The sequence below is a fragment of the Triturus cristatus genome, chromosome 7 (assembly GCF_964204655.1).
Source record: "Triturus cristatus chromosome 7, aTriCri1.1, whole genome shotgun sequence".
NCBI lineage: Eukaryota > Metazoa > Chordata > Amphibia > Caudata > Salamandridae > Triturus > Triturus cristatus.
This window is the reverse complement of record NC_140590.1, coordinates 1,190,920,160-1,190,944,444: the sequence shown is the minus strand read 5'-3', so window position 1 is coordinate 1,190,944,444 and position 24,285 is coordinate 1,190,920,160. Positions and strand designations below refer to the sequence as shown.

Genomic DNA, 24,285 nt, shown 5'->3' with positions numbered 1-24,285 from the left:
TGAAGCTTTTCCGGAACTGACTTTATGGGACTGGTCTATTGAGATTCAAAGGGCTCACAGGATTCCCTTTAATATTAGGAAAACCAGAGTGGGAGAAGAGGAGAAACCTCGTGCCATTTTGATTCGATTTAATAATTTTCTAGCTAGAGAAGCCGTGTTTGGTTTGGCACGACCCGATAAGATGAGAGCTGCAAAAGGTTGTAATTTCTTTGTTAGACCGGATTTTTGTAAGGAAACAGTCTCTAGAAGATGGCACTTACGACAATTAATATCTGGTTTCCAAGAGAAAGGTGCTGTTGTATATTTGCAGAATCCTGCTAAGCTCAAAGTCATGTTTAAAGGTCAAACTAGATTTTTCTTTTCTGAGATTCTAGCTAGAGGTTTTCTAGATTCCTTATAGATTTCTTTTAGATTTCTTACAGTATGTGATCAGTATTATAGGGGATCTCTTTATAGCTTAATCATGTCTGCAGTTGGGGGAGGGGGGGGAGCGCGGTTGACCATCCTTATTAGGGCCTGCTTGTCCCTATGCCTCATTTGGTGGTTTGGGTGGGTTGGGTGTTGTGGGTGGGTTGGGGTGGTTTGCAGGGGGTTTTTGGGTTTGGGGTAAGGGGAGTGTGGGGGGTGTTGGGGTGTGTGGGGGAGAATAAAAAACATCGGCAATCTGGACTTAAGAGGTTATTTGATTGTACTGAACTGAAAAGTATGGAATTTTATGACAAAACCATATTAATACGTACACAAAATGTCATTTCGATAATTTTTGTTGTCTTTATCAAGATGGAGGTCTGTAATGTTTTCTTTTTCTGCTATATATTATGGCCAGGAAATTAAAAATCTGTACGCTCAATATTTGTGGGCTAAATGATGTGAAAAAAAGGGAAGTTTTTGCGAAATTTATACAGATCATAAATGTTGATTTACTCTGCCTACAAGAAACTCATGTCGCTTGGGCCAGAAGGGGCTGCTTAAGAAAACTTGGACTAGAACTGGTTGCCTGCTCTAAACAGACAGGGGTGAAGAGAGGGGTCGCAATTTTAATGAAACGAGGCTTAGGTACATGTATCAAGTCAGCTGTAGACAAATGGGGGCGATGGACGACTAGTTTATTTCAGATTGGACTACTTAGATTTACGATTTGTAATGTATATGGACCTAATCTGGATGATACAGAGCTTATTCATTTCCTCAATGTTGAGTTAGCCCAATGGCCACAACCCCTAGTTTTGTGTGGCGATTTGAACATTCATCTGGATGCTAACTTAGACGTTAGGATGTCGCTCTCATATAAGGGCAGAAAACCCCGTCTATATACAGCATTAAGAAACCTGATTTTAGATCATGGGTTATTTGACACGTGGAATGCAACTCATGGGGACGACCTAGGATATACTTTTTACTCTGCTCCGCATAAGAAATTTGTGAGATTAGACTATTTTTTTATGCCTTTACAATATCTAGGGAAACTGGAACTAGAGATTTTGCCAAAACTTATATCTGACCATAATCCTTTAGTCCTCGAGTTCTCAATTGAATCACAAATAAAAGCAGGGAATCAATCATGGTCTTTTGAGCGGAGCCTCCTCTTAGAAAATGAATATCGGGAATTTATGATTAAAGCTATACAGGAGTTTTTCTTTTTTAATAAAGGGACAGCATCTATTCAAACTACGTGGGACGCATTTAAAGCCAAAGTTCGGGGTGAGACTCTGTTTTTCACTATCTCGTCGCAAAAGAATGTTGTTGAAATATAAAAAAGATTTTCAGTTGGTAATGTTAGCTGAACATAAATTAGCTGAGGCAATTAGTTCTGGTGGGGATCCAGGTTTTGCGCAAAGAGAACTTACTGTTAACAGGGCAAGAGTGTATTCTAGTATTGCGGATAAAATAGCTGTAAAATATAAACAACATAAAGAGCAAGCGTTTGAATTCGGCGAAAAAACTGGGAAAATTTTGGCTCAAAGATTAAGGCAAAAAGCGGCATATAATGATATTATTAAAATTATGGATGTCAACGGTGTTATTCAAGAAACAAGAGAGGGGGTCATGGAGGCTTTTCAGAACTTTTATCAATCACTCTATAGTGCCCCGGGTATTGAAATTCATGGTCATGACGGAGGGGGGTATATGTTGGGGGAGTCAACAATAGAACTTTCTGAATTACAGAAAACCTTTCTATCGGCCCCAATAACGTGGGAGGAAGTTGAAGAAGCTATTCTGGCATTAGCTATGGGTAAAGCAATGGGTCCGGATCAGATTCCCTTGGAGTTTTATCGCACCTTTAGGAATACGTTGAAAAATGAATTATTGGAGGTGTTCCAACATTCCTTTCTAGGTAGACCCCCGGATTCATGGTCAGAGGCCATTATAGTAATTTTTCTTAAAAAAGGAAAACCAGAAGTAGATATGGGATCTTATAGACCCATATCTCTTCTTAACGTAGATAGTAAAATCTACTCGAAAATTATAGCAAATAGGTTGAATAATTTTATGCCGCTGCTGGTTTCTAAGCGACAGCATGGATTTATTTTATAACGCGATACAACGAATCTATGTCTCCACCAATTGAGGGTGGAGGCATAGATTCGTTTAATATTTTAAAAATTACCTCCTGCACCCCCCCGAATTCCGCGCTGCACGGACAGCACCTCAGCCTCCCCCCAGAGCAACCGGCCAGTTCAGGGCGGTCTTGCCGGGACACGGAAGGAATACGGCGGCGGCCATTTTGGGTAGGGCTAGATAGTATAAAAATAGTAGAAGGACTCCGTTCTCGAGATACCATGCCACTTGATGCCTGAGGCTTGAGCCGGGCAGATGCTTTTACTTGATTCTTAAATATTCTTGTGTGATATTACTCCCTCTGTGTCCTACCCCCCCCTGCACAGCGCGCGGATTTATCGCAGCGCGTGTCTCCACCAATTGAGGGTGGAGGCATAGATTCGTTTAAAATTTTAAAAATTACCTCCTGCACCCCCCCGAATTCCGCGCTGCACGGACAGCACCTCAGCCTCCCCCCAGAGCAACCGGCCAGTTCAGGGCGGTCTTGCCGGGACACGGAAGGAATACGGCGGCGGCCATTTTGGGTAGGGCTAGATAGTATATAAATAGACGGCTATGACTCCGCGCAGCGGACGCGCTCAGCGGGCACGCCGCATTCACGCCGGAGTCAAGTTAGAGTCCAGCCCGTCTGCGCCCGTCCGCGCACAGGCCGGGCACAGGGCCAGGGACCCTGTGAAAAATGTCATACCCAGGTGCTATGATAGACAAGATCTGCTTGCCTTACAAACAAAGCCCTGCTGTGGCTCAAATAAACTCGATCCCTCATACTGGGCAGGCCCAGTGAGCTGCCAGGCCTGTCGCCACACTTTTCTGTGGTCCCAAGTTTCGGCCTTCTCAACACCCCAGGATAGCTTTAAAGCAGCCCTAATAAATGCCAGATCTGTACCGAAGCATGCCCAGCATATCCAGGACTTATTGATAGATGACAATTTAGATTGTCTCTTCATTACGGAGAGATGGCTTAAACCCTGGTGCACCCCTGATGTGGTTCACACCCTGCCTCCTGGATATGAAATACAAAGAGTAGATAGAGAGAATGAACAATGCGGGGGAGGAGTGGCCATTATATATAGGGACTCCCTCAGCTGCTCGACGATACCACTGCAAGAGCTAACAGATGCAGAAGGGATGGGTTTCATAATTAAAATTAATGATAACTTCTCCTTCTCGGGGGCTTTGATCTATCGCCCACCAGGACCCTGTGCTGGCTTCCTGGGTAACATCGGAGAGGTGCTCAGCCCATTGATACTTAGATATTCTAATTTCACTCTGATGGGTGACATAAACATCCACCTAGAGTCCACAACCGATACACCTGCTGCCTCCTATCGGGAAACCATGGAGGTTTTGGGCCTCACTATTCGAGACACCCTAGCCACCCATGAGGCAGGGCATACAATAGACTGACATTGCCACTAACCTAGACACTTTGACAACTAACCCCCTTAGACCCCAAATTTGGACTGACCATATGCTGATTCCTTTTATGCTTCCCCTTATGTCCTACAGAGAAAACGATCATAAAAAGGAACACAGCAAGGTCACAAGGGATGAATGGAAAACGATACTGTCCCACCCAGAACTTATAACTATAGCCAGGAACTGTAGACCCCAGCTGGTAGTACCTGTAAATCCCATCAGTTTCAGAACATGGATGAATGATCTGAAAGGAACAGTTGGGCAGGGAAAAAACATAACGAGGCAGGGTAGAAAGAAAACATCTGCACCCTGGTTCGATCGAGATCTCAAAGATAAACAAGGGGAGCTTAGAAGAGCTGAACGAAGCTGGCGGAAATACTACTCTAGCCTAGAACGTAGCAAATACAAAAGGATAAAAAATGCCTATCATGCGCTAATTAAACAGGCTAAAAAAAGGTACTTCTCGTTGGCAATAGAAACAGCCAGCAGCAAACAAAAGGAAATATTTAAAATTGTAAACGGCTTTAATAAGCCTAAATGTTTAGCACAGGATATCCCGCCCTCGCAGGCACTCTGTGACAAGATCGCAGATTTCTTTGAGGGAAAAGTACAGGGGCTGACGAAGGACTTCGATGTCCCTATATTAGAGCCAAGAACAGAGGATGATATAGTGAGGCAAGGGGCCACGCAGTTGACAACTTTCCTTCCAGTTAGCCTGGAGGATACCAAAAGAGGAATTCTGGCAACAAAATCCGGATCCCCCTTCGACCCATGCCCAGTTAGACTTTTACACCTCATTGTGGACATTGCCAATCCAATAATAAATGCCATTGTCAACACCTCACTGTCCACAGCCAAAGTCCCCCCAGAGTGGAAACTGGCAGCGGTGAAACCACTGCAAAAAAAAAAACAACTCCCTGACCCCACCACATTGTCGAACCTACGACCCATCTCACGACTTCCGGCACTGTGCAAAGTCACAGAGTCAATTGTAAATAAACAACTTACTCGTTTCTTGGAAGATAGTGATGTATGGCACCCCAACCAGGCAGGTTTCAGGGCCCAACATTCCACCGAATCGGCCCTCCTGTTCACTACAGAAACTATCCGCTCAGCCCTAGACCAAGGCAAGAAGGCCGTCCTGATTTTATTAGACCTATCGGCGGCCTTCGACACGGTCTCACATGCCATCCTATTAGACCGGTTAATAACATCTGGTGTCACAGGGACAGTGCTTGAGTGGATAAGAAACTTTTTAAGTGACAGGAGGCAAGTGGTGACCCTGGGGGAATTCTGCTCCAGTGAAAAAGCGCTGTTGACGGGAGTTCCGCAGGGTTCGAGCCTGAGCCCGACCCTGTTTAATGTTTATACTGCACCCCTGATAAAACTGATATCGTCATTTGGCATAGACGCTATAGCCTATGCCGATGACACACAACTTATCCTGGTAATGGATAAGGATAACCAAGCCTGGGAGGATAAGCTCAAAGGTTGCCTAACGGCCACCTTTGAATGGATGCGCCTAAATCACCTGAAATGCAACACAGGTAAAACAGAGATCATGCCTATAGGCCCAAAAAATGAGTTCACCCCACGATTATGGTGGCCAGAAAAAGCTGAAATACCACCTCATACAACCGACTCGGCCCGTAATCTGGGGGTGCATTTTGACTCTGACCTGTCTTTTAGACAACAAGCAGCTAGAGTGGCAGGCATGTGCTTTGGGGTAATAAAGGGACTGAGAAAGTTCTTTGATCTTTTGCCCCTTGAAGCAAGGAAAACAGTTACGGTTGCACTTGTAACATCGCGCATCGATTACTGCAACAGCCTCTATGCTGGTACAAATAAAGTTGTCACACACAAACTTCAGATGGTGCAACATGCAGCAGCGAGGCTGGTTCTAAAATGGCCGAAAAGATCATCTGCAACCAAAGCCCTCAAGGCATTACATTGGCTGCTCATTACAAAAAGGGTTTTGTTTAAAGTACTGTTAATTACTTTTAGAGCTGTTCACAACCTAGGCCCGTCCTATCTGAGGAAAAAATTCAGCAGATACTGTCCAACCAGAGCACTGCGTTCTTCAACGGCCAACCTGCTTACCGTCCCGAGTTTCAGACTCAAAACTCGAGGGGGCAAATCCCTGGCGGTACTGGGAGCAAAAGCATGGAATACTCTTCCCCCCCAGTTGAGATTACTGGATAAAGAAATAGACTTCCGTAAACATTTAAAAACCTGGATCTTTAATCTCCAAGATATAACTGCCAGAAGCCTAGTGTAATTCGGGTTCTCGGTCAAGTAAGCATAGGGACTACCTAACATCTGGTGGTCCTTTCTGGGCGCCTAGATGCTCCTTGGAGCGATTGCCGCGCGATACAAATTGGCACTTACATGTTAAGAGAATTATCTCCATACTGGATTGGGCACAGGCCTCTAACTCCCCGGTTGCAGTGGCCCTGTTGGACGCTGAAAAAGCGTTTGACCGGGTATGCTGGAAGTTTTTATGGTCAACACTAACTTGGAAAGGTTTTCCCGCTGAATTTATTATAGCTATTCAGGCTCTTTATAAAGATCCAAAAGCAACCCTGCGTATTGCAGGTCGGCTCACTGGTAAGATAATGATCACGAGGGGTACAAGGCAGGGCTGCCCTACATCGCCCCTGCTGTTTGCTTTGTATATTGAGCCTTTTTTAAATAGTTTGGATAATAATACTGGAATTAATCCGGTTATGATACATGATATAGCTTATAAGGTGTTTGCATACGCAGACGACATTGCGATAGTTACAACAGATATTAGGACTGCCCTCCCTAAAATAATAGAAGCGGCGGGAGAATTTGGTCAATACTCTGGATATAAGCTTAATGTTGCCAAGACTCAACTACTCCACTCTGAAGTTGGACATCCACAAGATATGCATTTTGAGGCAGAGGCTACCTACATGGGAAAAAAAATATCTGATGATCTAGATAAAATTGTTTGCTTAAATACTGATGCGGTAATCGCTTCTGCCAATAAAACTCTGGAGAGGCTTGATAATCTTCGTTTGTCGTTATATGGCCGCAGTAATGTTTTAAAGATGCTTATTTTTCTTAAGTTTTTGTATTTATTTCGAACTATACCTCTCCTTTTTTCTATATCTTTTTTTAACCAAATTGAGAGAATGTCGTCCAGATTTCTATGGAGTTATCACAGGTCTAGAAGAGCTTTTAAAAAACTTACCCTATCAAGAGAGAGAGGAGGCCTGGCAATTCCTAATTTTCAATTATACTTTTGGTCTATTTTTCTACAGAATATGGGTGTCCTATTGGTCAATGAAACATATTTGGATGATTCAGTAAGGCCTTCTATTTATGAGATGGTTTTAGGACAGGAGGCACGCCAATGTTTAGTTCGTATTATCGAGCCGAGTTACTATAAAAAAACCAAAATTAAAATTATATCAACTGTGTTTGTGATCTGGAAAAAAATAAAGAAAAGACTAGGTTTCAGCTCTAATTTAAATTATTATACACCTTTAATTAATTGCCCTTTGTTGCCGGATATATTCAAAGATCCCATTATGCACAGATGGCACCGGGCCGGAATTAGTCAACTGGGGGACTTATTCGTTGGCCAACAGATGGTCTCTTTTTTGTCTTTACAACAGCAATATGGTCTTCCCTATACAGAATTTTTCAAGTTTTTACAGATTCGTAGCTTTCTGGATAAAAAACGTATTGAGAACCAAATTGTGCTTCAAAAAATTAAAATCATCGAATTACTTCGGAAAAGGCCGAGAATTGGTACTATTTATCAATTAATGCTTGCTAATTATCAGGATGACTTATTAATAGTAGCTGACAAATGGCAAAAGAAACTTGATGTAGACGGAATTGACATGAACAGAGTCATTGAAATATCTAATAAAACGTTGCATAATGGATCATTAATAAGTCAACATTTTATGTCCATTTACGACCTATATTATACACCGGCTAAAATTGCTAGATGGTCACAGGTCAGAGTGAATAAATGTAATCGATGCGATTTAATCGCAGCAGATACTATACATATGTTTTTTTTGTGTCCAAAACTCAGTCAATTTATCCAAGACATCGAGAATTTTTTATCAACTTATTTAGGGGTCTCAACACAAATTACTGCTGAGTTAGTGATTTTGGGGATACAAACTAGCAGCAATAGTATAAGAACAGATGTGGAGGATAGATTTATATTCATTTGTATGTCAATTTTTCGATGGTGTATTACTACCCAATGGCTAGATATTGAACCACCTGTTTTTAATAATTGGCAAGCAAGATTACTCTCTGTTTATCACTTAGAAATGGCTGTTTATAAAACAAAGGGCAAGAAAAAGAGAGCTGTGGGTCTGAAACTCTGGTCCCCACTTATTAATTGGTTATGAAGTGATGTAGTATTCTTATGTATGTATTTTTTGGGACATGTCCTCCTATAACTAATGTCTTCTCTTTTTGTTAATTTGTTGGTACATCTTGATGTTTGTCCTGACTGCCTGATGTTATAAAAAACTTAATAAAGATGATTTAAAAAAAAAAAAAGAAAGGGAAAGGTGGGTCTGATAGTGACATTCCTGGTTGAAGCACTTGCGTCAAGACATTAGTCTTGAGAGTAACTGAGGGAAAGCAAAGGTCCAGGATCTCAGCTGGCCTTTACACCACCATTGCGAAGGATGTTCCCTCCTTCGTAGCTAAGGTAGGGGGAGAAAGCATACCAGTCTCTGGAGAAGTATCCAGTCCACTGGCTTAACACAGATCCTCACACCGGTCCATTTGTTCCTCATAAAGGTAACATTCCTTAGGGTTCAACGACCCCTCCCATTCCTCCTTGAGTCCAAACCCAAAAGAATAGGGTTTAGGCTCTGACCTGGAAGGCATGGCTTCAGTCAGTGCCGGAGTAGACAGACAATGCCCCTCTGGCTCCATGTCCGGGACACGGATGGCGGCACCAGTAATGTCGGCCTCTGGATTGGCGTCGGAGAAGGTTGAGGAGGTACAACCGGCGCCAATTCAGATCCATCTGTGGATCCTTTGGGCTCGACTGATGATGCAGCTTTGGATCCAGTAGGGCCCCTTCTCGCCCACCGAAAGTAATGGGCATCCCAAAGAGGAGGTGCATGGCCTCATAAAACTTGTTAGACTTGGCACCATTGGCGTGGGTCTCCCTTCCATTTTTTGCTGTAGCCTCCTGTATTTTTGCTGTATGTTTTGCTGGTCTAGATGCTTTGGGCACTTTGCCACTGCTATTCAGTGCAAGTACTCCCTATTGTAAAGTATTGTATTGGATTAGTGACTCCATGATTGGTTCATTTGATATACCTGTCAGACCCTAGTACAGTGCACCATGTGTGCCCAGGGCTTGTAACTCAAATGCTGCTGGTGGGCTTTCAGCACTGGTTGTGCCACCCACAGATGCAGCTTGTAAAGTGTGTCTCAGGCCTGCCATTGCAGAACCTGTGTGCAGTCTGACTGCCATGTCGACTTGGCAAGTGCACCCACTTGCCAGTCCCTATACCTTCCCCTTTCTACATTTTAGTCACCCCTAAAGTAGGTCCCAGGGCAGGGTGCATTGTATGTAAAAGGTAGTTTAGTATGCCTGAACTCAAATTTATAAAATACATCTTTTAGTGAAGTTGGTTTTTAACATTCTGTGGTGTACTTGGTACGCCAGGTTGGGAGCGGCCAGGTGGCGCCCCTACAGCCCAAGTTTGGGACCATCCTGGCTTTGGAACCCCCCCAAAACCCAGACAGAGGTGAGAGCCTTTTTAGGACTCACTGGGTATTACAGGAGGTTTGTCAAGGGGTATGGCAGAATTGTTGCACCCTTGACAGAGCTGACTTCCAGGAAGCAGCCCAAGAGTGAACTGGACTGACACCTGTCAAAACGTTTGATGCCCTGAAGACTGCCATGTGCACTGCGCCCGTGCTCCTGGCACCCAACTTCTCAAAACAGTTTATTGTTCAAACAGACGCTTCAGAGCATGGTGTAGGGGCTGTTCTTTCACAGATGAATGAGAAGGGCCTAGACCAACCTGTAGCCTTTATTAGTATAAGGTTACTTCCACAGGAAAAGAGGTGGAGTGCAATTGAGCGTGAGGCATTTGCTGAGGTCTGGGCACTGAAGAAGTTGAGACCATACTTGTTTGGGACTCACTAACGGGTTCAGACAGCCCACAGGCCCCTCAGATGGTTGATACAGATGAGGGGTGAGAATCCAAAGCTGTTGAGGGGGTCCATTTCCCTACAGGGGATGGACTTCACGGTGGAACACCCCCCTGGTACAGAACATGCTGATGGTCTGTCCAGATTTTGCTGCCTTAGTGAAGAGAACTCCCAAGGGGTGGGTAGTTCTTCCCACATTTCAGCTGGAGGGGACAAGTGTTAGACCTGGCACCATTGGTGTGGGTCTCCCTTCCATTTTTTGCTGTTGCCTCCTGGATTTTTGCTGTATGTTTTGCTGGTCTAGATGCTTTGGGCACTGTGCCACTGCTATTCAGTGCCGCAGTGCAAGTGGTCCCTATTGTAAAGTATTGGATTAGATTAGTGAGTCCATGATTGGTTCAATTGATTTACTGGTCAGACTCTAGTACAGTACACCATGTGTGCCCAGGGCTTGTAAATCAAATGCTGCTGGTGGGCTTGCAGCACTGGTTGTGCCACCCACAGAAGCAGCTTGTAAAGTGTATCTCAGGCCTGCCATTGCAGAGCCTGTGTGCAGTCTGTGACTGCCATGTCGACTTGGCAAGTGCACCCACTTGCCAGTCCCTAAACCTTCCCTTTTCTACATTTTAGTCACCCCTAAGGTAGGCCCAGGGTACCCCTGTGGGCAGGGTGTATTGTATGTGAAAGGTAGGACATGCCCTGGTGTGTGTGGCATGTTCTAATAGTGAATTACAGCCATTTTCGTTTTTCACTATTGCAAGGCTACCTGTTCCCCATAGGCCAGAATGGGCAGTTTGATTATAACATCTTATATTACTAACTGACTCCGGGAACTAGATGGAAATTTGAGTTTAGTATGCCTGAACTCAGAATAATAAAATACATCTTTTAGTGAAGTTGGTTTTAACATTCTGTGTTTGAAAATACCACTTTTAGAAAGTAGGTATTTTCTTGCCTAATTGTCCAAGCCTGCCTCTGCTAGGTTGTGTATTCCATGTCTGGTCTGTGAGTGACAGGGGCTGGGGGATTCTAGGAGACAGGGTGAGTCAGCACAGGGCTGAATAGACCTATCTACATGTAGAGTGGTGGGAGGAGTTGCACCTGGGCCTGAATAGGGCTGTGCCTGCCTTCCACAATGCCGGCTCCACCTCCTGTGGTGCGTCTGATGTCCCTGGCCCACACGGTCAAAGGAAAGAAAGAGTCCTATAAGCAAAGTGCTCCAGGACTGCACAGAACTGGTTTGGACTAGGTACAGACACTCTCTGCCTTCAGAGACAAAGGATTTTGGTGTATAAAAGGGGGTACCCAGACTCCAGAATTTTAGATCACTTCTGGGAATCAAGACGACCCTTTGCCAAGGAGAAGAACCAAGGGAGCTGAAGGAGGAGGCTGCCCCTGTGCTGTGCTAGTGTCCTGCAGTGGTTACTTTATTTGCCAAGGAAAGGAGAAAAGGAACTTTGTGTGTACTTTGCAATCTTGAAGAAGAATCTCCAAGGGCTTGAACTGAGCTTGGCTCCTGGTGGCGAAGTCTTATATCAGGGATACAAGACTTCACCACCAGCTCCCCTGAATACCCTTGCTGTGGAATTCTGCCTGCAGAAAGGTGCCTACTGTTTTTGGGCCCTCTGAGAAAACTGCGAGTTGCTGGGAGCTGAAAGCGCGACGCAACGAGGAGAAGCGTGCCGCCGCAGAAGTTACCGTCGCATCGCCAAAGAAGTGTGCCGCCGCTGCTCGCAGTCGCATCATCGACGAATCGCGTCGCATCACTGGAGAAGCGTGTCGCCGCTGCAGAGGTTGCCAGCGCATCACCGGAGAACCCTTTTGTTTGTATTGCATGACGCATCCAAGGTACTTTGAGAGTAAAGTGTCGCAATTACCATCAACATTGAACTAAGCTATTTTCTCCCATTTTAAAGTCTATTTTTGAGTACAGTATTGTGGATTTGTGTTGTTTGGTCTTGTGTTAAGTCTAGTAAAGATTACTTTCTTTTCTAAACTGGTGTGGTGTCCATTGGTAGTGTTTTCACTATATTACTGTATGTGTTCACAAATGCTTTACACGCTGCCTCTGAGATAAGCCGGTCTGCTCGTGCCAAGCTACCAAGGGGGTGAGCAGGGGTTATTTTAGAAGTGTACCCCCTTACCCTGACTAGAAGCAAGGGCCCATATTTGGTCAAAGGTACCTACCTCTGCCAACTAGAGACCCCCAGTTCTAACAAAACTCTTTCAAAAGAGTGGGGGTTGCCCTGGAAAATTGGGGAAGAGCCGAGCTGCCCCAGGCGCTGGCTCAACCACGGAGCCAGTACTCGAGTGCCATCGTCAGACGGAAGAGGTGAAGTCAAAGCATGCTTTAACTTATTTTTCTTCTTGGAGGATTTGGACTTACCCGAATGACTCAATGGCTTAGTGTGGGGGGACAACCTCGGGCTCCATGATCCCTCATGGGATCTTCCTCTCGACCAGGACCTCTATTGTCACCGCACTGTAGATCGAGCCGCCATAAGCTTGAGGGATTGCTCCCTCAAGGCCCTCGGGTACATGTCGCATCAGTCAATGCACGCCTTCAGGATGTGATCCTGCTGGAGGCACCAGAGGCATACAAGGTGTTGGTCAATCACCGACATCTGTTGATGGCAAGCGCTGCAAGGCTTGAAGCTGTCTTTCTTGATGACATCCCCACCACACCACGAGGTAAAACTCAAAAAAGACTTTGACAAAACAACGAAAACCTAGTCAAAAAATGACTTAGGGGTAGCTCTTTCTGAATCTGTGCTGGTGTGGAAAGAAAAGAACTGACGTCAGGGCACCTGGGTGGCACCTATTTAGGCACCACGAAAATCACTTCCGGCACGGACGATGCCAAGCGGAGCTAAACAACACCACCTACCGGCGCACAGGAATACTACTCATGAAAAAGATCCAGATCCAGTGTGATGCCTGGGGATAATTCTAAGGTAAGGAACCCTGCAGCTAGAAGTCTCTATCAGATACGAGCTAACCTGTTTAATCCAAATACTATTGCGCAATGTTCACACTATTCAATGTACATAGAACGCCTGACAGATTTTTTTTGCGTGGAACAAATTGGGGGGGGGGGAGGGAGCAAGGGGCTGCAGTAATTAAAACATACTATTTAGAAACAGATGCTAAAACGCGATTCGATCAAGAGAGAAAGTGATATCTGAATCCTGCCAGTTTATGAAAGCTGGGCTCCTGAAATCACACCTGGTTGTTACACAAACACCCTTCCTGCCCTCCACCCAAAGAGTCAAATCATGAATGGTGACGACAAACCTATTTTGATGAGAAGCAAAAAGCAGGACTTTCCAAGTCTCACCCTTTCCTTGGCACTTGGAAACAAACGTGAAGCAGTCTGAATGCTACAGACATTTCCTCAAAATAAAATTAAACATGTATGTGAATTAAGGGCTGCTGTATTCTTATTCCCTTCAAGACATTACACATTTCACCAAAAAATCAGGTAAGACTGGATAGCAGCGCTCCTTTGAAGAAGTGCCTTTTAGGTTGTCTGTGGCTGGTCGAGTGGTCTTTTAACCAAGAGGTACTGACTACTTACAGTTCAGTACGGTTGGCGGGATCTGGTGCCATCCTGCCCATGCCCATGGTACTGTGTTTGCCTTTCAGCTGTTTGTCAGCCTCGTAGTCAGCCTGCAGCAACTTGTTGCAATCTCCAAGGGCCACCTGAGGGAGACAAAATAAAGAAGACAAATAGGAGGAGTATACAGTCCATTTTCTTTTTGGAGGAGATTCACAGGACCTCAGAGGAGGGAATGTGGAATCAAGAGATGAAGGACCCATCATTTAGATGAAGCTGCCTTATTATGACTCCTTGCTTGTAATTTTAGCACTAACATTTTAGCAACCCTGCTAAACAGAGAAATCAACAACTGCCTATGTGGCAAAAGTCCATGTTTTTCCTTTCCTTTCTCACAACAATCAATGTTCACCAAATACATGTCTGACCAACAGAAACGCATGAACACGAACGCTTGCAAAGTAGCCATTGTAAGAGGGACATACTGTGCACATTTTATAATGAAACAACTTGGATACAGGGTTGCAGCAGACAATGGTACTCAATTTTTGAAGCTTCAGCTCCAAAACAGTATACCCCTTCTTTTCTATGTCTAGGACAGCAGCTCCAGGCAGTGAAAGTGGGGTATGGGGATCAGAAATAGGTACTTAAGACACAATACTCATTAATACTACCCAGCTATTACGGTATCAACCCTGGTATTAAAGTCCATATGTTTGATGGAACGATAGACTCTTGTGTGGAAAAGTAAAGAGAGGTGGAGTAATCAAGACAAGACTTGCTTTAAAAATATTACTGTTATAAGCACAGCATATAAACTAAATTGTCTATAAATTTTTCACAGAAGCGACGGTCTTTATTCATGAGAGGCCAGTTGTTTTATTTTTTCTTCTAAGTCAGGATCAACATAACAAATATCTGGTTCAATTAGAATCATTACTCATACCAGGACAAGCATTGATAGAGATGCTACAATACAAAACAGAAGTGCCATTCATGGGCCAGGAGTGCCTGCAAAATTAAAAACTGCCATCATTTGATGCACAGGCTAGCCCATCAGTCTATTACACATCTGAACTTTATTTTTATTTGGTTAGTATGTCTTGCTGCAGCACTGCTAGACCCTGGGTGGTGGCAGAGCACTTTACAATAAGAATTTGGTTTAGAAACAGAAAACGACCAAACAAAGTCATGTAGGCGAGAGAAATATGCAAAATATTTACTCTAGAAAGACAAGAAGGGTAAATATGCATATTTTGATCATGAGAGACACAGCTGTTAGGCACATATAAATTGACTATAGTTAGCAATCACTCTTCTTCAAGAGTATTTACTACCGAATTGTGAATTATGGTTGTGCCCCAATTCAGCTGAAAGTGCCCGTTTACCTAAGTGTCACGAGAAAATAAGTCCTACCATAATAATTGAAAAAGAGTCCTCTAGTCATGTTGAATTCTAAAGGAAAAGATGTTAGTGTGTGTGCTTAGCATTATCATACCTATATGAAAGATTACGAGAACTATAAAAAAAAAAAAATTTGCACGTGCACTTTATGTAAAATTTAGACTGGGGATTCTACCTCTAGCCTCTTTTACTTGTTTCTCGACTACAAAGGGAAATTCAACAAATATATGTCCGATGGGTCGTGAGGCAGGCGAAAATATCGAACATATTACATTTTTTTGCAAAGCCTATGAAAAGCAACGGCCACACTGGATCAAGCCTCTTTGCAGACTTATTGGTCTCAGGGATCGTCATATAGCTTTGAGTGTGTGTAAGATCAACACTAGTGGCCACATTGTGTTTTCAGTTGTGAGCTATCTGTCGGCAATATGGTATATCAGGTCCAATGCACAAACAAAAAGGTGAATATTGTTCTTTTATATTTCTGTTTTTGCAAGTTTAAACACATTCATAAGATTTTGGAACCTGCTTGCTTTTATAAAACTTAATTTTACTACAATTTTCTATCAGTCTTTTCTACTTTTTATTACATTGATTAACTTTATTTTAAGAATTGAAATTTTATTTTTTAAACTTAGAAACTTATGTATCTCATTACATGACTAATGTAATTGTTTGCTTGTATTATATTTGTTATGACCTTTTATGGCTCTATTGAGCTGAAATAAAGGAATACAATACAATACAATACGATTACGACAACTAATTGCAGCAGAAAGTATCACTGTTGCCCTTATCCTAGCAACAGCTAAGACAGAAGACTTGTTCCAAGGATACACATTAATCTTGGGCGCATAATATTCAGTCTGTTTGACTCATGGAAAAACATTAGCTAAGCCTCCAAATAATCCTTACCAGCTTGATTGGCAATAAAAGGTTTTGGGAAAGGGTTTTTGCAGGCCACTCTATAACCTCTGAATGGGCTAGTGCAAGACTGGTTTTGTCATGTATGGCAAAATTGCTTCTTACTAGGGATCAAAAGTATTTTGAAAACATTTAAATGCAAAATGCCTACCAGTTGAAAATGTAGCTAGTTCTCATGAAAAGTCAGGTATAGGAAGAAATATCTGAAACGAAGCGCTGGTTAGGAGGATTAATAGTCATTCCGGTTCTGACTGATAAGAGGAATGGGCAGAAAGAAAATCTTGTAGAAGTAATCAACAGGGTACTCTGTAGAGATTTCGGTTCTTCAAATATGTAAGTATAGTTTAGGGATTAGATGTCTTTCCCACTCAAAACATATATTTTCCTGTAAATCCCCAATTGCTAAAAAATGTAGATAAAAGAACAAATTACTTATCTTTGGCAACACTCTTTATGGTGGATATTCTATCTCAGTGCTTCAGAAATGCTTTAGAACCACAACCTAAATTTTCTGAACAACAAACATTTGCGAACCACCTAGCTGTAATGGACATGAGGTGTGCAATTTTGTAATGTAACCAATACATCATGTGTTAGTGCACTGTCATTTACAGACAGCACGTATTCCATTGACATGCCCACAAAATTTGCACGGACAAAGTTTTATTGCTAGAACTATACTGCACACAAATGAGAATGTGTGAAAATCGGACTCCAGTGAATATTTATCATTTGTGCATCTCCAATTAAAGTGCCTTGATTGTTTTGGACCTATTAAAATCTGTGTTTCCATCGCACTTTAGAATTACAAAACAATGTGCTTAGTTTTTGCTTTCCTAACTGCTGAATGTGAACAGGTCATTTACAGGTATTTACACTTTGTTTTGTGTTACCACTCCCAGCACCTCAGCAAGATTGTCACATAATTTACTTTACTTTCTCTGACTGCAAAGCGAGAGGAGGTTGTAAACACCAACTCCCAAGCTAACAAAAGCAGCAATTTGTCAGAAGACATAGCCTGACATTAGACCTGTCTTTTAACTACAGCAAATGTGACAAAATAAATACAGAATTTAAAGGCATCTTTATTTATTATTTTTACCTTCGAGAGCCACCAAAAATCTGTTTTTGACCCACCAATGGGCCATGGCTCGCATTTTAAGAAAGACTGCTCTGATTAATTGCAGATTCCTCACCTTACAATATCAGAAGGCCCCAGACTGGATCCGGAGAATTTTGTAGCAATGCTACACCATGCGCCACTAGGTGGTGGCGTGGCAGTCCACGCTAGCTCCATACCACCCCGAAAGTGACAGAGCAGATTTGCTTATAACAAGCCACTCCCGAGCGCTGATGTCATTTTTTTATTTTTTCGTTTCAGTGGCCTTAGACTGGAATCGTGAACAATTCTTGGTAACAGTGTGCTGATCACTAACGTGGGAACTTTTAGATGTTAAAAGGAGGAGACTCCGCAGAACAGGTAGTTCTGCAGTCCTTAAGGAATTCTAGAGTAGAACCCGTCATCTCCCCAGAAAGGTGAGACCTGTCAAATGGCATATCCATTAGTGAGACTTGTACATCATCAGAGAAACCAGTGGCCATTATCCATGTGTGTCTACAAATGGCAACACTAGTCCTGAATGCCCTGCCAATGCACTTTGTGGAGCCCATGCTGGTGCAGATAATACATTTTGCCGCATCCTGCCCATCACCTATCATCTGAGCCATAGAGGCTCTAAGATCCTCTGTGACAGCAAGATCGTGCCTGCTATGCCAAAATGGGAGTGTGTATCGAACCAACAGACAACCCACATTTACAGAGAACATAGCGTCAACCCTACAGAGGAGCCAAAGGTATCAATCCATTTGGATTGCCTGCCCAAAGCAGTAGTCAGGAATGAGCTCAACCTACTAGTTGAGGCCTGTACAATAAAGTTTACTAGAGTGGGGAGCCTGGGGATAAAATCTGGGTGAGTGCTGGTGTATGTCTGGTCACCGGTCTGTTCACAAGCACACAAGAACATGGTTTCGACCAGGTATCTATCAGAGTATCTGCGAGGGAGTCATTAAATAGTAGCCCATGTGGCAAGTTAAGTTCTGTTTCAGGGGAGGTGTCAAGCTATAAGGATCCACCTCAAAGGAGGTTCACAAGGATGTGTTTCCTATCTTGGTAGGATGCACACAGTGTTTGCTTAACTACCCCTCACACACCAAAAGGGCCCTTGGTGTCATGCTTCATCGTAGGGGTCTTCCCGCCATGCTGCGGGACGGGGCGTACTATGACCAGCGACTACGCGGGAGCACTAATTTTACAGTACTATGTGAGGTGTAGGGGTAGTGAGAGGAAGGGTCATGAGTGAATGCGAAAAAGTGAATTTAAAAAAGGACCTGGCCTCGTGGACTTAAGAAACTTTAATAGGTCGTGGAGGCTGGTGCTGTTAAAAAGGTGGTTCGGAGAGTCCTGCGTGTAATGTGCGGATACTCCTGATTAAGTCAACATGTTTCGAAGCCTCAAGACTTCTTCATCAGGACTGGGAATCCCTTCACTACTCACTATGTTGCTATCAATATGTGATGAAACAGTGTGCTATATACAGAGTAGTGAAAAAGATGCAAAATGTCATGCACTTTATACAGTACCAAATCAGTATTCCCAAAATGTAAGTCTGAAAAAGAGAGAGCACAGTTAGTTATACAATTGCGCCTCCCAATGCGCAAACACGTTTAGCCTGTGAATACATAGCGCCACAATGTGACTGTAGTGTCATTAGCCTTAGTTGTAACTTGAAAACAAGTGCCAAGACCTGTTAGGATAAAAGTGACAAAACGAGACACATACAAAAAAACAGAAAACACACTCTCTATGTTAGAGATCAGAGTAACTGTAAATAATGGTGGATAGTATGCAAAACAAACATCCATAGGTTGATACATACTAGGATATGTAGGAGACTATGCTCCATGAGCCTTTTGAACGGGTGGGAAGGGTGTTGCCACTGTAGTCTGTTTGGTAAAGAAAGGGTGGGAGAAAAAAAGGTTGTAGTCCAGAGCCAGCGATTCATGGGAATCCTTAGAAAAGCTGTATATCACTGGTTCCTTACACGGCTGTGCAGTACTTGCATAGTAGTCAACACTGCCTCGCTCAAGATAACGCCATCCCGCAGCTCCGTGGTGTGAGTGAGTCCGCGGGGGAGGCTCTATTTATGTGACAGTTAATTGACACTTAGTAAATACAAATGAATGCACCTGTGCAGAAGTTCGTAGTTACCCGGAAGTGGATGTCCGATCACTTCCGGTGGCTGCGATGCAATGCAGACTAGAGCGGTAGTATCAGCATGAAGTCTAAACGGAAGTGACTTAACCTGTCGGGAACTCGAACGCTAGAGCAATAACCCATTTGTTTCTACTGTGGAACAGGAAGTGGCTCTTATTTCGAAAGTACCGATGTTCTAAATTTGTACATCATAACGGTGTACGCGGTCTCTTATTGCTGCAATATTAAACGTAAGATTGTGCGCAGTGAGTCTGAATACTAATTCAATCAAAACATTTAATTAATGTGGGTTTTGAGTGGCAATTGTTGGGCGCAAGTCCCATGGGGAGGTATGCATAGAGAATCTTGCTACCGAACCCATGCGGGGAGGATGTAATCTCATTAGTGAAGCCACGGAATAACAATGTTTGATTACGAGTGCAAAAGGCTCATGGTCTGGTCGCGATTTTTTGATGTTTGGCCCATTGCATGGGTGGGTTTATTGTGAGAGAAAAGTGACGTGTCCCAGAACCTAATAGGTTCTTGTCACTAAAGTCCACAGAAAAGGAGGGTTATCTCAGGAGTACGTATGGCTCTAGACGTGTGGGTGCTCCTGGTGGCTTTCCCTCTGAAGTGATGATTTCTTAGAGATAAAGAAATGTATAAGGATTATTTCAAAAACGTTTAAAAAGGGGGATGAATGAGTGGTAGGATAGCCTCAACGGGGGTCACTGTTGCATGGATTTGTAGAGTCTCCCAACACCTGGAGCAGAATGCCTTAATGATATGGTCGTCTCTACATTGGGGTTCTTTGAAGTTTAGGGACTTGGGGGTTTAGGACAGTTGAGCCCAAGGTATGTCGTCGTTAAGACCAGTTAGGTGGGTGCCCAGACGGAACACCCAACGTTGTTCTTATTCCAGCAGGCCATTCTCTTTGTGGAGTTGCTCAATCACGGTCCACTTTAAGTCATATACGCTGTGCGACATAGTTAGGTAGTGACTTGCCATCTTCGTGGTGCTCTTTTTACAGCAAACATTACTCTTGTGCTCGCCGATACGGATCCTTATTGCTCTTGATGTCATGCCGATGTTTTCTTGTCTGCATGAACACGTGATCATATATATCACGTTTCTGCTATTGCAGTTTGTGAATCCTCTTTGTTCCCAGACTGAGCCATTCATGAATGTGTTGTTTTTACTTCTTTTTGTGAGATTGCATGTGCTACAGTTACCACATGGGTAATGACCCTGTACAGGTGGGAGGGTAGTGGTGGCCAAATCCCTTACAGGTGTTACGCGAGGTCTGGTATGGACCAAGATGTCCTTCAGATTCCTGCCTCTCTTGTGGGAGAACATGGATTTAGGAAAATTGAGACTTCTCCAGTGTCTAGTCACTATTTTTGACACTTGATTGGAGTGAGTGTTGAAAGTATTTACGCAAATGGGTCTTGTTTCCTGTTCTTTAGGAATGCGGTTTTCCAAGAGAGCGTCTCTGTTGTTGTTTCTTGCCCGTTTCAACCCTCTCTTCACAATTCGTTCTGGATAGTTGCGTTTCAGTAGCTTACTTTCCAAATCGGAGGCTTGTTTTTTGAAATCTGTGAGCTCGGAACAGTTCCTCCGGAGGCGGAGGAACGGTCCATAGGGGAGGTTGTCCCGAAGGTGTCTGGGATGGAAACTGTTGTATAGTAATAGGCAATTTTTTGCCGTCGGTTTGAAATGTGTGGTAGTTTTGAGCGTGCCACTGTCCAGATAAATATTCAGGTCAAGGAACACCAAACTTGTGTTGGAAAATGTATAAGTGAATTTCAAAAATGTGTTTTGTTGGTTGAGCCATACCATGAAAGATCCAATGGATTCGGCGTCACCTCTCCATATCACTAGCACATCGTCGATGTAACGTTTCCAGACAATAATATTGTCATGGAACGGGCTGGGTTTATGTAGTATCTTGTTGGTTTCTAGATGGTGTACATAGAGACCAGCCAGACTGGGGGCAAAAGTGCTCCCCATGCTGGTCCCGTGCTTTTGTAGGTAGTGTACCCCCTCGTACAGAAAGAAGTTACTTTTCAGGGCCAGGGAGATGCATTCCATCACCATGTTGCGAGGTGTATGGTAGTTCCATGTTGCGGTAAATAGTACTTCCTCTATGATGTCCAGGGTTTCGTCATGAGGTAAGCTAGTATACAAGCTTTCGACATCAAGTCTCAGTAAGTTGTGTTGCTCTGGGTCAAATTGGCGGTCCTTGATAAGTTGTAACCCGGCCTTGGTGTCTGTTTTTTTTTTAAACTAAGGGCCATAGGAATGCGTTGGCAAACCTGGAAAGGGGTTCTAGTATGGAACCGATCCCAGACACAATTGGGCGGCCGGGGGGTATTCCAAGTTTTTGTGGATTTTCGGGATGGTGTAATAATATGGTGTCTTGGGTGATTTCTGAATGAGGAAATCTGCCTCCTTCCTCGATACCCAGTCATGTGCTGTGGCTTCTTTGACCATCCCTACAATCCGTACCCGGATCTCCTCTGTTGGGTCATCACGGAGGATCTTGTAGTTCCTACGATCTTCCAGAAGTTTCCTGCATTCAGTGTTGTAATTGTGTGTTGTTTGAATAACAATTACACCCTCTTTATCAGCAGGCTTTATAACCAAGTTGGTGTTGTCAGCCAATTGTTGTAATGCTTTTTTTTCCAATCGTGTGACATTCTGGAATGTTTTTTTACCCTCATTTGGTATGCTGGTCAGTTCCTCCATTACTGCTTTTTCAAAAGCAAGTAATTCAACTGGTAGTGTAGAGCCCAAAAGGGGTGAAAGTGGGCTTGAGTCGTAATCCGGTGTCCAATGTCTGCTCCTCTGTTGTCTAGTTTCTTTGTTAGCAAAGATGGCCTGTAGTTTTAACTTTCGTATAAACTCCTTCATTTCTAGGCAGTTTGAATTTGTCCATCTTGTTAGTGGGGACAAAGCCAAGGCCTTTTTCCAGGACATGTTTTTGGGGCTAGGTAAGTGTGTACTCTGTCAAATTGACCACTAATTGCCCCTCCTGCTGGTTGATGGTTTGTTCGCTGTCATTCTCCTCATTGATACTTTCGCTACGTGCCCTGCCTCGTTGCTCCAGTGGACCTGGTTGCCTCGACGGTTCCTTCCTCTTGGTGGTCCAGGGCGTGCTCCTAAAAAAGGAGGTGGTCCATAATAATTAAATTCTTGTGGTGGTGGGTTCCAGTGTTGGAATGGTCCTCCAGTTGGTGGTGGGCCGTAAGGGTAAAATGTGTAGCCGGGTGGTCCTTGGTAAGGGTCCCAACCTCTTCCTCTTGGTGTGTAGGTTCTCTGGTATTGTGCTCCTCCTCTCTGGTTCCTCGGGTTGCTGCCTCAGCTGGAATACGAGTTGTTTGAGCCTGCATCGGACAAGTCACTATCCGATCCTTGTTCGCTGTAGGTCTTCTTGATCACATAGTCATCCCAAAAGCACGGGACCAGCATGGGGAGCACTTTTGCCCCCAGTCTGGCTGGTCTCTATGTACACCATCAAGAAACCAACAAGTTACTACATCAACACAACCCGTTCCATGACAATATTATTGTCTGGAAATGTTACATCGACGATGTGCTGGTGATATGGAGAGGTGACGCCGAATCCATTGGAGCTTTCATGGTATGGCGCAACCAACAAAACACATTTTTGAAATTCACTCATACATTTTCCAACACAAGTTTGGTGTTCCTTGACCTGAATATTTATCCGGACAGTGGCACGCTCAAAACTACCACACATTTCAAACCGACGGCAAAAAATTGCCTATTACTATACAACAGTTTCCATCCCAGACACCATCGGGACAACCTCCGCTACGGACAGTTCCTCCGCCTCCGGAGGAACTGTTCCGAGCTCACAGATGGTAACTGTAGCACATACAATCTCACAAAAAGAAGTAAAAACATCATGTTCATGAATGGCTCAGTCTAGGAACAAAGAGGATTCACAAACTGCAATAGCAGAAACGTGATATATATGATCACGTGTCCATGCAGACAAGAATACATTGGCATGACATCAAGACCAATAAGCGAGCACAAGAGTAATGTTCGCAGTAAAAAGAGCACCAAGAAGGTGGCAAGTCACTACCTAGCTATGTCGCACAGCGTGGATGACTTGAAGTGGACCGTGATTGAGAAACTCCACAACGAGAATGGCCTGCTGGAAAAAGAACAACGTTGGGTGTTCCGTCTGGGCACCCACCTAACTGGTCTTAACGACGACATACCTTGGGCTCAACTGTCCTAAACCCCTAAGTCCCTAAACTACAAAGAACCCCAATGTAGAGATGACTATATCATTAAGGCATTCTGCTGCAGGTGTTGGGAGACTCTACAAATCCATGCAACAGTGACCCCGTGGAGGCTTGCCTACTACTCATTCATCCCCCTTTTTAAACCCTTTTGAAACAATCTTTATAAATGTCTTTATCTCTAAGAAATCATCACTTCAGAGGGAAAGCCACCAGGAGCACCCACACGCCTAGAGCCATACGTAGTCCTGAGATAACCCTCCTTTTCTGTGGACTTTAGTGACCAGAACCTATTAGGTTCTGGGACACGTCACTTTTCTCTCACAATCAACCCCCCCATGCAATGTGCCAAAGGCTCATGGAGCATTGTCTCTTACGTATCCTAGTATGTATCAACCTATGGATGTTTGTTTTGCATACTATCCACCTTTATTTACAGTTACTCCGATCTCTAACATAGAGAGTGTGTTTTCTGTTTTTCGTATGTGTCTCGTTTTGTCCCTTTTATACTAACAGGCCACGGCACTTGGTTTCAAGTTACAACTAAGGCTAATGACACTACAGCCACATTGTGGCGCTTTGTATTTACAGGCTAAATGTGTTTGCGCTTTGGGAGGCGCAATTGCCGAACTAACTGTGCCCTCTCTTTTTCAGACTTAGATTTTAGAAATACTGATTGGGTACTGTATAAAGTGCATGATATTTTGCATCTT

At 43.7% G+C, this 24,285-nt stretch overlaps 1 protein-coding gene across 3 annotated transcripts in view; it reads right to left on the bottom strand.

The window, feature by feature from the left end:
- The window catches only part of PARP2 (poly(ADP-ribose) polymerase 2), a 402,899-nt gene that overhangs the window by 25,587 nt on the left and 353,027 nt on the right, over positions 1 to 24,285 (bottom strand). For all 3 annotated transcript variants that reach the window (XM_085618532.1, XM_085618533.1, XM_085618534.1), the window contains one exon: positions 13,736 to 13,860. In XM_085618532.1, the coding sequence (XP_085474658.1) occupies positions 13,736 to 13,860 (125 nt within the window). The remainder of the gene's footprint in view (positions 1 to 13,735; positions 13,861 to 24,285) is intronic.